Genomic DNA, 16,621 nt, shown 5'->3' with positions numbered 1-16,621 from the left:
TGTTTTAACTTGCTATTTCTAGGTTATCTGAACCTAGACCTACGTTATCTGAACCTAGAGGCGACTGTGGGAGCCCACCCATTGGACCGTAGTCCCATAAAACTGAACTAAACTAATGTGCTGTTTTAAATGCTCCTAATGCATTTAACTGAGCTGTTAAACCTAACTGAGGTGGCATTTAGCTACACTAACATTTTACCGAACACTTAGTGTGCTCAAACTCTCTCCTCTAATAGGGAGATCACCTCTAGGCACCCGACAACATCTAGAATCTCCAACTAAAGGAGAACAACGTGTCTGGCCCGTCTAGAGGTGCTCAACTAGATCCCTAATCCTCGAGGAGGGTTAAAAAACACACCCTATGTGCCGAAAAACCTGCATATAGCTAAAACTAAGAGTATGCAATCAAACAAAAGCTATTATACTACAGGTGAGGGGTTTCTTACCTCCTGTTCGTAATTTCTTACGATTCTATTCGCTAGAATTCCGGTGGAGATGACCTTCTCGACGATCCGCTCGCGTCTACGTGTTCTTCTCGCGAAGGGGAACGTCCTCGTATCGAAGGTCTCGCCGGAAGAAGTTCCCTTGGCCCTTGGGGCTTGGTGTGCCGTGCGTGAGGAAGAGGAGGAGAAGGGAGAGGCGGCGGTGGTGTTGGGTCTCAGCGTGAGGGTTTTGTGAGGAGAGGGCTGCCGAACCAAAATCTTAAAATAAATCAAACCCTCTTTAAGTTTCCTATTTATATTAAGTGGATTATTGAACCCAACTCCAATATAAATATAATTGGTTCCTCATTCTTTCAGCACGGCCCTGCTGGGTTCAACTGGTTCCCAACATTATCCCTAAGCCATAGGTCTCGGGTTCGATTCCCGCCTAAGCTATTTTGCGGTTCTAATTATTTTTGTTGCTTCCGCTACTCGGAAAATTCCGGAAAAATATCTAAAAATTCCATAAAAATCATAGAATATTTATAATGCAGTTTCGAGAATTTTCGGGCGTTACAATCCCCCATACCTTATAAAAAGTTCGTCCTCGAACTTAGAACAATTCTGGGTACTTCTGTCTTATGCTGGCTTCTATCTCCCAAGTTGCCTCTTCTGCTGTGTGACTGTGCCAAATGACTTTGACTAATGGTACTTCCTTGTTCCGCAATTTCTTAACTGCTCGGTCTATTATCTGAATAGGCCGACTATCATAGCTGAGGTCCTCGCGGATCTGTACCGACTGGGGCTCAATCACCTGGGTGGCATCTGGGGTATGCTTCTTCAGCATGGAGACATGAAATACGTTGTGGACAGCTGACATTTCCTGGGGTAGCTCTAGCTCATATGCTACCTTGCCCACTCTTCTACTGATAAGGTATGGTCCCACATATCTGGGACTTAGCTTGCCCTTTTTCCCAAAACGCATTACTCCCTTCATGGGAGCCACTCTGAGGAACACTGAATCCCCAACTGAAAACTCTAAGGGTCTGCGCCGCGTATCAGCATAGCTCTTCTGGCGGCTCTGAGCTGTCTCTATCCTCTGGCGGATCTGCTGTATGGCTGCTGTGGTATCTGCTACTAGATCTGTCTGAAGCTCTAGTTCCTTCTGTTCACCACTCTCATACCAGCAGATTGGAGATCTACACCTCCGCCCATAGAGAGCCTCGTAAGGTGTCATGCCGATAGTGGCCTGATAGCTGTTGTTGTATGCAAATTCTGCTAAGCTCAGATATTTGCACCAACTTCCCTTGAAGTCTAGGGCACACGCTCGGAGCATATCTTCGAGTACCTGGTTTACTCTCTCCGTCTGACCATCTGTCTGAGGATGGAATGCTGTGCTGAACTTTAACTTAGTGCCCAACGCTGACTGTACACACTCCCAGAAGTGTGATGTGAATCTGCTGTCTCTGTCTGAAATGATGGTTCGTGGGACTCCATGAAGTCTGACGATCTCCTGAAGATACAACTGAGCTAACTTCTCCATGGAGTAGGATATCTTGATAGCTAAGAAGTGAGCTGATTTAGTCAACCTGTCGACTATTACCCAGATGGCGTCAAAACCATTCATGGTTCTGGGCAGTCCCACTATGAAATCCATAGAGATATCCTCCCACTTCCACTCTGGAATCTGTATAGGCTGCAGAACTCCCCCTGGTCGCTGATGTTCTGCCTTGACCCGCTGGCAGGTGAGGCAGATGCTAACATATCTGGCGATGTCCCGCTTCATCCCGGGCCAAACGGTTCTTCAGGTCTTGATACATTTTGGTGGAACCTGGATGCATCGCATAGGGAGTCTTGTGAGCCTCATCTAAAATCTGTCTCCGTAGCTCCTCCTGATCTGGAACACAGAGTCTGTCACTAAAGTATAACACCCCGCTATCGGACACTCTGAATTCTCTACTTTCTGATTCTGCTAGCCCTTGCTTGATTTTCTGAATTTCAGGGTCCTGCTCCTGAGCTGACTGAATATCACCAAGCAAGGTAGACTCTAAGGTCATAGTAGAGAGCTGTCCAACGATGAGTTCGAGACCGAAATCTACGATCTCCTTCTGTAGGGGTGGTGACATGGTCGTAAGAGATAACAAGGTAGCACTGGATTTTCTGCTAAGTGCGTCGGCTATCTTATTGGCTTTCCCTGGATGGTAGAGGATGTCTATATCGTAGTCTTTGACCAGCTCAAGTCATCTGCGCTGTCGCATGTTCAGATCCTTCTGAGTGAAGAAGTACTTCAGACTCTGGTGATCTGTATACACTCTGCACTGAGCTCCATATAAGTAATGTCTCCAAATTTTGAGAGCGAACACTACTGCTGCAAGCTTGGGGTCATGAGTAGGGTAATTCTTCTCATAATCCTTGAGTTGTCTGGAGGCATAGGCGATCACCTTGCCGTTTTGCATCAGTACTGCTCCTAGTCCCAACTTAGAGGCATCACTATAGATGTCAAAGCTGCTGGTGTTGTCTGGTAGAGCCAAAATGGGAGCACTTTGGTCAATCTCCTTTTAGCTCGCTGAAGTCTTCTCCTCATCCTTGAAATTTCTTTTGGTAAGAGCTGTCAGTGGGGAGGCTATCCTGGAGAAGTCCTCTACAAACTTTCTGTAGTATCCTGCTAATCCCAGAAAGCTCCTGATTTCGCTGGCGTTCTTAGGTCTCTTCCAGTTACTTACTGCTTCTATCTTGCTGGGATCTACCATAATACCATCCTTGGAGATGATGTGACCCAGGAAGTACACCTGATCTAACCAAAATTCACATTTCGTGAACTTGGCGTATAGCTGGTTCTGCTGAAGTGTCTGTAGTACTGTCTTCAGGTGCTCTACATGTTCTTCCTGAGTTCCTGAGTAGATAAGAATGTCAACGATAAACACAATAACAAACTTATCTAAATACTCCCTGAATACTCTGTTCATGAGATCCATGAATGTAGCTGGAGCATTGGTCACGCCAAAGGGCATGACCACGAACTCGTAGTGCCCGTATCTGGTTCTGAATGATGTCTTGGGTATATCCCCTTCTTTAACCTTCACCTGGTGATAACCTGATCTGAGATCTATCTTAGAGAACACTGCTGCTCCCTTCAGCTGGTCGAACAGGTCATCGATTCTGGGAAGGGGATACCTGTTCTTGATTGTGACTTGGTTCAGTGATCTGTAGTCTATGCACAGTCGCATGCTTCCATCCTTCTTCTTCACGAACAACAAAGGCGCTCCCCATGGTGAGTGACTAGGGCGTATGAAGCCCTTGTCAAGCAGCTCCTGTAGTTGCTCTTGAAGTTCCTTCAGTTCTGCTGGAGCCATGCGATATGGCGCTTTGGAAATAGGATTGGTGCCGGGGAAGAGTTCTATCTCAAATTCAATCTCCCTGACTGGTGCTAGGCCTGGTAACTCCTCAGGGAAGACTGCTGGGTAGTCACATACAACTTGGGCCCCTGCTAACTGTTGGTCCTTGTCCTGGCTGGTATTGACTACATGTGCTAGGTACCCCGTACAACCCGAATCCATCAACTTCTGTGCCTTCATAGCTGAGAGAAATTTCCTGGCTTTTCTCTTTGATTCTCCGATGTACTCGAATTGTGCTTCTGCTTCGGACTTTCTATTTTCGGCACTCTATGGAAGCACCGTATCGATCGGAAGTCCATTCCAAGGATAGCGTCGTAGTCGGTCATTTCAGCGAGGATCGGATCACGAAGAGTTCCATGCGCTATAATGACCGCCTCGAGCCGGTCGTGGATGTCATGATCTCTCAGAAACTGACCACTGAGTACCTCTGAGGGTATTTCTAATTTTTCGGAGAACACCCTGGCTATATATGAATGGGTTGCCCCAGTATCAAATAGAACAGTAGCACTATACTGAAAAATGCTAATCTGACCTGTGACCACTGTCGAGGCATTGGCTACGTCCTCTCTGGTGAGTGAGTAGATCCTCGCATTCGCCATAGCTGGAGGGGCTTCTAATCTGCCCTGGCTGATAAGTGGCCCTTCTAGAGCGGCCTGCATCTGATATAACTGAGCTGGCTGGCCTGCATACTGAATATGCTGTGGTTGAGGAAGACCGGTCTTATTCGGGCACTGCTTGGCCATGTGCCCTTCTTGTCCACATTCAAAGCATCCTCGTGTGCCCTTGCGACAAACCCCTGGGTGAAATTTCCCACAAGTAGCACACTTTGGATAACTGGGTCGTTTGCTAGATGGTCCTCCTTTTGGGTCACTCCCTGATTTGCGCTTGCGGTTGGAGTTCCCTTTCCAGTTAGAGCTGTGGCCTTGCTGTTTTTGAGTGTGAGAGTTTCCTTGGCCTTTGGACTCTGAGGAGACTTGCTTCTGCTGCTTTATGCTGTTCTGGTAATGCTCTGTGGTCAAGGCACTGCTCACTAACTACTCTGTGGTTTGTGGCCTATGTATGCCACCAGCCATGTTCACTGCTATCTCTAGCCTCAGCATCTTGAGCATCAACCGGATTTGTTCCTTCTCTGTGCTGACTAGCTCTGGGCATAGACGAGCCAACCTGTTGAATTTCTTCACGGCTTCCTCCACTGAAAGGTTGCCCTGACGAAACTCAGTGAACTCGTCGTAGTGGCGGTTTGTGACCCGTATGTGAAAGAACTCCTCGAAGAACTCCTTCTCGAAGTCAGCCCATAACATCTGGTTCATTGGGCGCTTCGTTCTGATCCTTTCCCACCACATGCGTGCGTCTCCTGTCAGGCAGAAGGAGGCACACTTCACCTTCTCGTGTTCTGGCAAGTCCAGAAGCTCCATCGTGCTCTCCAGTGTTTTGAACCAGGCTTGTGCATCCCATGGTTCACTAGTGCCTGAGAAGTTCTCTGGCTTGACTCGCTGCCACTGGATCAGATAGGCTTCCTTTCTTGGCTCAACGTTCTTCCTTGCCTCTGTTGCTGGGCTTTGGTGTTGTAGGTTGGTGGTGGAACCTCTAAGACTAGGAGTCGTCAAATTCGGTTCCGGGGTGATGTGGGGTATTCTGGCGATTAGCCTTTAAGGTGGCTATTTCTGTTGCTGTTCAGCTAGCGAGCCACTAATCTGTAAGGTCTAGAGGAGGCACTGAGCTTCCTGGGGCTCAGTAGCTAGTGCCCTTCTAGCTGGGCGTCCTCGTGCCATTTCTAAAGACATAGAGAACATAACATAACTAATGCAATCGCAGTTATATAACTACTGATTTCATGTTTAAAAACTAATACATACTAGCAAGCAGTAGGCATATAAACATGAACTGTAATAACAAAACAATGAGCATAAATTAAGTAGAGGTATTCTTACTTGGAAGTTGTAGGTTCAATACTGATGTGTGTGTAGGAAGTATGGAACACTGCTCTGATACCACTCTGTAACGACCCACCTTCTGGGTACTGGCTGTAAGGCCGATCGTCACAATAATGCTAAACTATACTGTGCGGAAAACTGATCAAATTTAAAATTTTGCTAATCTAATTGCTGGGAACGCTGAAACTGAATGTTCTACATGTACCTAATAATTGTACACACACCAGGGAAGGTATTTACCACTGTTACCAGTCTTCTGATCGGTCCACGGACCGGTCCATGACACTGGCACGGGGAAGAACCTTTGGATCGGTCGACTGACCGATCCATGATTCACCAGAGCTTCTGTACGCACCTAGATCGGTCTGCCGACCGATCCAGGACCTCACTGATCGGTCGGACTGACCGATCCAGTGGCTCGCTGATCGGTCAGCTGACCGATCAGTGGTGTGCTGTTCGCGATCCAACTATCGGGATTCTTTCTGTTCGCGGCTGGACTGATCTGCCGAACGATCCAGCTGCGAACAGAGAGTTATGACTGCCGAAACCAGCTCCCTGATCGGTCTACCGACCGATCAGAGGCTTCCCCAGCTCCTGATCGATCCACGGATCGATCAGAATACAAACAGAAAGTTTCTGTTCGCAGAAACCGGGTCCCTGATCGGTCTACCGACCGATCAGAGGTTTCTGATTTCGTGTCAAAAACTCTGATATCAGCACTTTGGCGTGCCAAAACCTACACAACAATTCTAACAAGGCTAAGAAACACTCTAACAATGGAAACTAACATTCTCACATCATAAGAGAAGGGTTCTAAGCATAATGGAGTGCATAGCTAACTAATTCATAGTGATTAACAACTAGAGTGCAAATAAAAAAACACTGTAAAGTTCTGATGCTTAAGTAAAACTTGCTAAAATCCCTTGGAGTCTTTTATTCCAGTTCCTGCCACACACATCTTGATCTGCAATGACCCCCAGCCTCCGCTACTGGTCCACTTTTCCTTTACCTTTATCTGCAGTCTAAGAAAAGTAGTATCTATAAGCTAAAAAGCTTAGTAAGAAACCATCTACCTCACTAAAACATGCAACGATGCAAACATATTTTTAAAGAATGCTATTTGAAAATAAGTACTGGCATGGCATACTATGGTTGCAAGCATAACTGAAATAACTGAACATGTAAACTGAAGCATGGCATAGCAACTAATCATATGAATCAATAAAGATAAACTGACCGAACATATAATAAGCTAAACTGATACTGAATTCAAACTCAACTAACATAACTAATTCTGAGTTTTGAAAACTAATTCATAATAAGTAAAAATACATAATCATGTTGTTTGGGCCCGGCAACTGTACTTGCTGTGCGCGCATCCCTAACTAGACCCGGGTTTGCAAGTCCCGAATTTAGTAGGGTTAACTAGGTTATCTAAACCTAGGGACGACTGTGGGAGTCCAACCCAATGGATATCGAATCCAGTACAGTGCCACTGAAAATAAAATACTGAATATAGCTAACTGTTTTAACTTGCTATTTCTAGGTTATCTGAACCTAGACCTACGTTATCTGAACCTAGAGGCGACTGTGGGAGCCCACCCATTGGACCGTAGTCCCATAAAACTGAACTAAACTAATGTGCTGTTTTAAATGCTCCTAATGCATTTAACTGAGCTGTTAAACCTAACTGAGGTGGCATTTAGCTACACTAACATTTTACCGAACACTTAGTGTGCTCAAACTCTCTCCTCTAATAGGGAGATCACCTCTAGGCACCCGACAACATCTAGAATCTCCAACTAAAGGAGAACAACGTGTCTGGCCCGTCTAGAGGTGCTCAACTAGATCCCTAATCCTCGAGGAGGGTTAAAAACACACCCTATGTGCCGAAAAACCTGCATATAGCTAAAACTAAGAGTATGCAATCAAACAAAAGCTATTATACTACAGGTGAGGGGTTTCTTACCTCCTGTTCGTAATTTCTTACGATTCTATTCGCTAGAATTCCGGTGGAGATGACCTTCTCGACGATCCGCTCGCGTCTACGTGTTCTTCTCGCGAAGGGGAACGTCCTCGTATCGAAGGTCTCGCCGGAAGAAGTTCCCTTGGCCCTTGGGGCTTGGTGTGCCGTGCGTGAGGAAGAGGAGGAGAAGGGAGAGGCGGCGGTGGTGTTGGGTCTCGGCGTGAGGGTTTTGTGAGGAGAGGGCTGCCGAACCAAAATCTTAAAATAAACCAAACCCTCTTTAAGTTTCCTATTTATATTAAGTGGATTATTGAACCCAACTCCAATATAAATATAATTGGTTCCTCATTCTTTCAGCACGGCCCTGCTGGGTTCAACTAGTTCCCAACATTATCCCTAAGCCATAGGTCTCGGGTTCGATTCCCGCCTAAGCTATTTTGCGGTTCTAATTATTTTTGTTGCTTCCGCAACTCGGAAAATTCTGGAAAAATATCTAAAAATTCCATAAAAATCATAGAATATTTATAATGCAGTTTCGAGAATTTTCGGGCGTTACATACACCTACCTTAATTTTGTATAAATTCTAGGATCACATTAATAGAGATATGATTGCTTACATTTTATATAAAATTCAAATTTTATTATTTTAACATTAATAGAGATAAGTTTACATTACTTTTATATAAATTTTAAGATAGTAATAAAGAGAGATAATTGCTTACATTTTGTACAAATTTAAAATTTATTATTTTGACATTAATGGAAATAAACTTACATTAATTTTTTATACATTTTTAGATTTATTAATTTTATATAAAATTTGAGATTACATTAATAAAGAGATAAACTCGGATTTGTTGTAAATTTTAAAATTTATTATTTTCACAGAGATAAACTTGCATTAATTTTAACATTAATTTTGTATCAATTTTAAGATTACATTAATAGTAAATTACATATTTAAAAAATGAAAATCATTTACCTTTTATTTTTTTTAATAATTCTTATATCTTACTAATTATAATTTTGTGTGTGTGTGTATTTATAAACTAGAGAATGGACTAAGATTTACAACATATTGCAATACTAAACTTTCTTATCATTTGAATTTTTACATTATGTTTCTTCGCATTTTATTGTTTATTTTGATTGGTGGAGCACAAGCAAGATCATGGAACGAGAAAGCTAAATACACACTTAAAACCATTCAGGTCGTTATTAATATTTCTTTTGAGAAATTAGAAATAGTACTTTTATTGAAATTATTATTATTATTTTTTGTTTTAGACAATAACGGGAGATCTATTTGACTGTGTTGATATGTACAAGCAACCAGCATTCAACCACCCTTTATTGAAAAATCATACTCTTCAGGTATTTAGTATTCAAAAAGAAATAAGTCAAATTGATATGATATTTTTTATTGCACGGTATAGTTCCTTTTGCTCTTTAACTGATCTGATAATCTTTGCAGTTAAAACCAAGTAGTCTTCCAAAGGGAATGAAGCTTGCAAAATCTAAACCAGCTTCTTTTTATGGATTCAATGATACTTGTCCTTCTGACACTGTTCTCATCCACCGTGCTCGGAAACAAGATTTAATTGAGTCTAAGCTCTTGAGAAACCAATTTAGAGCACAAGCCATAGCTAATAACCCAACTGCAGAAGGAAGTCACGTGAGTTATTTTTTGTTAATCACTTTTATTAACTAGTACTATTACTATAGCAATTCTAATTCATTCTTTATGGAGTTCAAACATAAATAATATTCGCATTCTACACAGTATGCAATAATTGAAACAGAATATGATCAATTTTTTGGAGCATATGATCCATTTTATGGAGCATACGCAAAAATGGCGACTTATAAGCTTCCAGATTTACAAGCTAGCCAAACATCATCCAGCACTATATATCTTTTTGGTGATAAAAAAGTTCCAAATAATGAACTCAATGTGATCCAGGCCGGTTGGCATGTAAGTTAATATAAATCATTTACTAATATTATTTTATATAGTCACTAATTTATATCTAATTTCACAGGTTTCACCAATCATGTATGGTACCAGCTATCCTCGTTTTTTTACTTTTTGGACCGTAAGTATAAATCTTTTATATTTTTTTCTTTTAGCTTCATATATATTCTCAGATAACATATTTAATTATGTATTTTCAGATTGATGGGTACGAGAAAACGGGATGTGGAAATTTAGAATGCCCTGGTTTTGTTAGCACCACAAATATTTATGGACCTGGAAGTTTTATTCCTGAATTTTCTACTTACGGCGGCGAACAGAAATATCTATCCATATTAATTTCTAGGGTAATTCTTTTTTTTTTTTAAATGTGCTATTTTATTTTTATTGAAGCTTAATCCTTATTAATAAATGTTGTGTATTTTCATTTATAGGATTCTAACACGGGGAATTGGTGGGTTACCTATAATGATCAGCTACCTCTTGGGTATTTCCCTAAGGAATTGCTTCCTAAGATGGATGATTACGCAGATGCTATTCAAATGGGTGGGCATGTTTACTCTCCCTTGAATGTGCCAAGCCCTCCGATGGGCAGTGGTCATTCAAGTAATGAAGGACCTAATAAAGCTGCTTATTTCATTCAAGTTCAGTCAGTGGATTCCTCGAATAAGTTGACCAATTTTGACAATGGATTTATTAAGTCTAGGTCTGATATTGGTGATTATTATAGCATATCTGATAATCATGAATCTGGTAAAGATAAATATGTTTTTGCTTACGGAGGAGCTGGAGGTTTCACAAAGTAATATCAATCTTGAGTGGAATAAATTGTATTAGATTCATTAATAAATTCATATCAGCTTTCTTTTACTTGCGTTCCCTCTTGTTGGAGAAAATTTTGTTAAATTTCAATCTAAGTTTTTTAATGGAATCATTCGGGCCAAAATGGATTCTTATCATGCCCAAAACCAGCATTCCACTGTGATAATGAACCAATTCTACATCCCCCGGAACATTTCAATTATATATATATATATATATATCTTACTATTTTATTAAAAATCTTTCCCTTTACTAATTAACTTTGGTGAAACTTAAAATGCATTTACGTTAATATCTTTTTTTCTATTTACACTAAAAATAATTCCAAGGTTTATTAGTAATTCCACAAGCGAAACAATCAGTGATCTAGAGTTCGAGACTCAGCTATTATGAATTTTTCTCATCATTAATTTTCTCTGGTTATTTTATATAAAAAAAATATATTTCTCTTTAGTCCCATATCTTAGAATTGACAACACTATGATCAAAGAAACTTCTATAAATATTTTAGGCCGACGATGTTAAAAAATATACTTTTATTAGTTTTTTTTACTAAAACAAGTATAATATTAAATTAAAATAATTTTTTTGCATAGGGAAACCTGACCCTATTGCATGGGTCTGACAAATCTTACACAAATAATTAATTTTTGGTTTATAAGCGTGACACTAGAAAATCCAAACAATTTAGATTTTCAAAGACCTAAATAATTTATATATTATTATATTACATGCAACGCACGATCAGTTGTGATATGCTGCGTGACTGTGCGTGTTGCGCAACATATCAACTTTTTCTTTTTTAAAAAAAATATTTTTATTTAAGATTTTAAATTTAAAAAATTCAACATTTCCTTATATAAAATCTTAATACATAGAACACATTATAATACTCCATAAATACTTAAATTTATTTATTTTTTAATTTTTCTTTTAACTAAACACTATAACCAATTGGGGAATTTTTCTTTTAACTAAACACTATAACCAATTGGGGAGTTTGAACCCTATAGGTAAAATCTTAAAAAAGAAAATTAGTTTAAAAATTACAACCCACTTGGAAAGCCTGAACCCTAGAATTAAAATCCATAAAAAAAAATTTAATTATTTTTTTAATTCAAAATTAAAAAAAAACAAAGAAATTTTAATTAAAAAAATCAATATTTTTCATATATAAATAGTTAATACATTAATATATCCCCTCAATATATTACAATACTCCGTAAATCTTAAATTTATTTCATTTTTAATTTTTCTTTTAATTAAATACTATAATCTAATTTGGAAGCCTGAACCCTAGATGAAAAATCTTAAAAAAGAAAATTATATTAAAAATTATAGCCCAATTGGGAAGTTTGAACCTACAAATAAAATCTTAGAAAAATATTTTAATTATTTTTTTAATTCGAAATTTAAAAAAAAATTAAAAAATAAAGAAATATGATATACTGCGCGATACGCACAGTTTTGCACTGTAACATCGCAAATAGTATCATTATCGTGTGTATATATATATATATATATATATATATATATATATATATATATATATATATATATATATATATATATATATATATATATATACTAACTAGGGCCTGTGCATTGATTTGAATTAGGTTAATAATTGCAAACTGCTAGAGACAGTGGAACCTGCACTTTGCATCGTTTATGACAGTTTGGTGGAACCTGCACTTTGCATCGAATTAGTATATATTTTTTTTAACCTATTGAATTTTGCTGTTAAAATCGAAACAACCGAATTGATTTTTTTTTAAAAAATGATTTTTTTAAAAAAAAATAATCAGTTTAATAAAAATTTTAAAATTTTAATTTATTATTTAATAAAAAATTAATTTAATTATTTTTCAAAACTCAAAAAGGTCCCGATTTAATCAAAATAATAGATGTTAAGAAAACCAAACTTTTAATAAATCGGACCAAATTTATGAATTAATTTGATTATTTCAATTTTAATGAAGTTTTACTCACTGCTAATTGTCAGTATCAAATCAACCAGTATTTTTCTCCTCCTTACAAAAACTTACTTGTTTGATAAATTTCTTTACAGAAATTAACATTTTCCCCCAGATTTGGAGGTAAAGGTCAGGTACATGTTGCAAGAGATTTTTCTGTAGGAAAAAATTTATCATGGAACACTATTTATCTTTATGGTGGTGTTAATAGCCCTAACAAGGGACTCAATGTGATGGAAGCTGTTTGCAAATAATTAAACTAACTAAAAATCATAATTATTAAATGATACGACACGATCAGCATGACTCAGGGAATCTGACGAAGATACGACAGCATTACTGAGGGAATCTACACTTATATGTAAAAATCTACTCTCTGGATCAGAACCCAACTGAATTCAACATATCAATAGCAATTTATTTCAAACCAAAACTGAACTCGACTGTCAAACTTATGCCCTCATCCCCTCAATCTAGAGAGTCATATTTACATCCATGAGTAACAAAGCTGGACCCAATTTCAAACAAATCAGCAGATACTGTCTCTGGCACGCAGACAACAGATACTACTGCACACCAAATTCAGTCATGATCATGAAAGGCCACAATGAAGACACTCACTCTCGTAAATCCAGCTACTGACACCACCAGTAAGCTATTCCCCCTCCAAAAGAAAGGCAACAGCACAAAACAGCAAAAATCTGTTGCTCCAATTACTGAAAAGCTTGTACATGCCACATACACTGCATGCACCCCTGATACGGTGCATGATAGTGCGACCTTGGGAAGTGAGGTGGAGGTAAGTCAAGGGGACGTGGCGGTCAGAAGTTAAGGGGACGTGGTGGTCAGAAGTCAGGGGGACGTGACAGTCAGAAGTCAAGGGAATGTGGCGGTCAGAAGTGAAGATGACGTGGCAGTCAGAAGTCAAGAAGGTGGAAAATACAAGCCTACATGCTCAGGTCGGGATTTACAGGGCTACATATACAGGTCAGGATTTACAAGGCTACACATACAGGTCAGGATTTACAGGGTTGTGCACAGGGGCGGATCCAGAATTTTAAGTTTGAGGGGGCCGCACATTATAAGAAAAAAAATGCGATAGCGATTAAAATTATCGATCACAAATTTTGAGATCGCCAAGGCATTTTAGTGACGAAATTAAATTTTCATTGCTAAATTTAACGACAGATATTAATTTTCAGTCGCTAAATTTAGCGACGAAAATATTCAATAGTTTGTTAAACCTTGATAATAAAATCCTAAACATCCAACAATAACCTCAAGAAGAAAACTCTATGAGTAAACAATATCAAAATGAAAATAATAAAATCAAATTTCATTTCATCATGGCAACAACAAATATGATGTAATCGAAAGCATCATAGTAAACATAATCAACCCAATTTATTTCAATTAGCATAGGAGATAATTCAAAGTAATCAGGAACTTCCTTTGATAACAAACTATATGTGCAGTGTTGTAAATAAACCATGATTCAAAAACATGAAGTAAATGTATATTTAATTAAGTATCAATTACAATTCGCTAACTAAAAGGAATTCGACGTTCTTTTAAATTTTCGAAATCTTCAATGATAGCTTCTATGCTCACACTTTTAGCTATTTCTCTCTCAATATATACCATTAATGCATCTGAGAGAAAAGCATCCTCCATTTTGCTTCGAAGCCTTGTTTTCACAATATTCATCGCAGAAAATGATCGTTCTGAAGTAGCCGTAGAAACCGGAAGAGTAAGCACAAGTACGATCACTCTAAAAATGAGGTTGTATGTAACAGACTTGTTAGTCTTTACCAACCATTGACATAATTCTGAAATGGTTGAAAGATTTTTGTAGTCAGACCCTTTGACTACGTTATACTCGTAATGCTTCAATTGCATCTCCAATTGTTCTTTTTCATCTCTGGTAAAATCCTGAGCATAAAACTTTTCAACTAATTTACATATATCCACAACTCTGAAAGACTCCGCTGCATTTTGAGGATTTAGGGCATTACTAAGAGTGAGCAATTCCATAGCATCATCACTAAAGCGACCATTAATTTCTTGCAACTGTGAATCTATCGAAGCATAAAAGAGGTCTATTCGATAATGATGCTCAATGGTGAAATTGTCTTGATGAGCACGTCCTCGACCTCGTTTATTAATATATGGAGCATTGAAATCAGGAATGTCAATATTTCAAAGTTCACAAAAGGATTTCACTTTTACAAGCAAATCATCCCACTTGTTATCCCTCATCTGTTGAAGTAAATTCTTAGTAGATAATACAAGCTCCATTGCATTTATAATATCCTGAGACTTACTTTGTAAAGTCTGACAAAGAATATCTGTGATCCCCATAATCTCTTTCATAAGATGCAAGATGAATACAAAATCAAAGGAAGTCATTTCATCATAAACAGTTGTTGCATCTGCTCGTTGAGAAGGAAGCCCATCATCCATAATCTTGAGCAATACCGTACACGATGCACTAAACATCTTAATTAGGCCTTTCAATGATCTCAAATGAGAACTCCAGCGTGTATCAACAGCTCGTTGTAAAGTACCTATCTGATTAAGTCCACGCCCTGTCTCGAGTTCATTAATAGCAATCAAATATGCAATGTCATCTGCATGAGCATTCTTCAATTCATCATTACGCTTACATGAAGAACCAACAATATTAACTATAAAAGTTAATCTATCAAAAAATTGATGAATAGGTGTCATATTTTTTGCTGCTGCAACCAAAGCCAATTGTAACCGATGAGCAAAGCAATGAACATAATAAGCACTTTTACAATCTTTTATAATCAAAGCTTGCAATCCATTAAACTCGCCCCTCATATTACTAGCACCATCATACCCTTGACCTCTAATATTTTGAACATCCAAATTGTAGTGAGCCAAAGCAGAATATATAGCATCCTTTAAAGTTAAAGCCGCAGTATCAGATACATGAACAAGGCCAAAAAAACATTCTTGAATGAATCCATTACTATCCACAAACCTCAATACTATAGACATTTGCTCTCTTTTTGACTCATCTCGGGCTTCATCAACAATTATGCAATACTTGGCAACTCCAATTTCTTCACGAATTGTATTTTTCACTCTCACCGAAAACACATGAAGTATTTGTTTCTGAATATCGTGACTTGTATATTTGGCATTTTTTGGAGCTTTCGCAATTGCCTTTGAAAGTTCATCATTGTACATGGTCAGCACATCCAAAAATTCAAGAAAATTGCCACGATTAGATGAACTAGATTTCTCATCATGACCTCTAAACGGAATTCCTTGAAGTGCAAGTAATAACACCACGTGTATGTGAGCCTTCAATCGAAGATGATTAGTTGCAACTTGTTCATCATTAAAATTATCAAATCTCCTTGATATATGTTGTGTTTGGTTCATCAAATCCTCACATGCCTTTTCAGCATTACGATGGGGTGAAGATACATTATCCTTTCCCATATGGCCTAGGAAAGCACAAGCTTTTCCATTTCGAACTTTCTTCCACTTATCAAATCCATCAACAGTAAATGTAGTTTGATTTAAGCATCCTGAAGGCTTGTTGAAGATAAAACATGGAAAGCAATATGCTTTATCTTTAGTGGGTGAATACTCCAACCAAGGAAATTGTTCATACCAAGTTGACTGAAATCTTCGAGGGTGCTTAATAATTTTATTTAATGGATATTCTTGAAGAATAGGTTGATATGCTTTCAGATTCAAATAAACTCGACGAATCTCGTCTCGTTGATTAGGATGATATTCCCAAATTTGTCGACGCAATCCTGGATCAGGCTCTAAAGAATCAAGATCAACCTCTTCAGTTTCTGTATTTTTGAATCTTTTAGGAGGAATTTCAGATGGAAGATCGTCATTATTTGATATTGTCAATAGAGTCATCGGAGTAGCCGGATCCAATTCATTTGCTCTCTTCCTTTGAAAAAATTTATCAATCGTAACAGTATTTCTCATTTGAAGTATATGAAACCTTTAACAATGAAAAACTCGAATTATTTCAAATAAGTGAATAATAATTAATAACAACAATATTAAACCAAACATTAAGTCAATGATAAAAAGTAAATAATAATAACAACATAAACAAACAAAAATAT

The 16,621-nt window shown here is 38.3% G+C and overlaps 2 protein-coding genes across 2 annotated transcripts in view; one reads left to right on the top strand and one right to left on the bottom strand.

Moving 5' to 3' along the window:
* The window catches only part of LOC121980158, a 34,600-nt gene extending 24,101 nt beyond the window's left edge, over window positions 1–10,499 (top strand). Inside the window, exons 2-7 of the mRNA XM_042532121.1 lie at window positions 9,006–9,092; window positions 9,193–9,393; window positions 9,502–9,693; window positions 9,761–9,814; window positions 9,894–10,040; window positions 10,128–10,499. Coding sequence (XP_042388055.1) covers window positions 9,006–9,092; window positions 9,193–9,393; window positions 9,502–9,693; window positions 9,761–9,814; window positions 9,894–10,040; window positions 10,128–10,499 — 1,053 coding nt within the window. The remainder of the gene's footprint in view (window positions 1–9,005; window positions 9,093–9,192; window positions 9,394–9,501; window positions 9,694–9,760; window positions 9,815–9,893; window positions 10,041–10,127) is intronic.
* A 3,537-nt stretch (window positions 10,500–14,036) lies between these two features.
* On the bottom strand, window positions 14,037–16,406 carry LOC121980157 (zinc finger MYM-type protein 1-like). Its single transcript, XM_042532120.1, has 2 exons — window positions 14,702–16,406; window positions 14,037–14,569 (listed from the first exon to the last, which is right to left on the bottom strand). Exons 1-2 carry the CDS (start codon window positions 16,404–16,406, stop codon window positions 14,037–14,039), a joined length of 2,238 nt encoding a protein of 745 aa, XP_042388054.1.
* Between the last annotated feature and the right edge of the window lie 215 nt (window positions 16,407–16,621).

This window comes from Zingiber officinale, chromosome 5A, assembly GCF_018446385.1.
Source record: "Zingiber officinale cultivar Zhangliang chromosome 5A, Zo_v1.1, whole genome shotgun sequence".
NCBI lineage: Eukaryota > Viridiplantae > Streptophyta > Magnoliopsida > Zingiberales > Zingiberaceae > Zingiber > Zingiber officinale.
The sequence above is the reverse complement of the archived record's forward strand: the minus strand, read 5'-3'. Positions and strand labels throughout refer to the sequence as shown.

Bases quoted from the DNA above. Each gene is read 5' to 3' on its own strand.
- LOC121980157 (XM_042532120.1), bottom strand. From the start codon at position 16,406: ATGACTCTATTGACAATATCAAATAATGACGATCTTCCATCTGAAATT. The intron at 14,570-14,701 runs GTGAACTTTGAA...ATGCTTCGATAG, and splicing joins TGTAAAAGTGAAATCCTTTT to ATTCACAGTTGCAAGAAATT.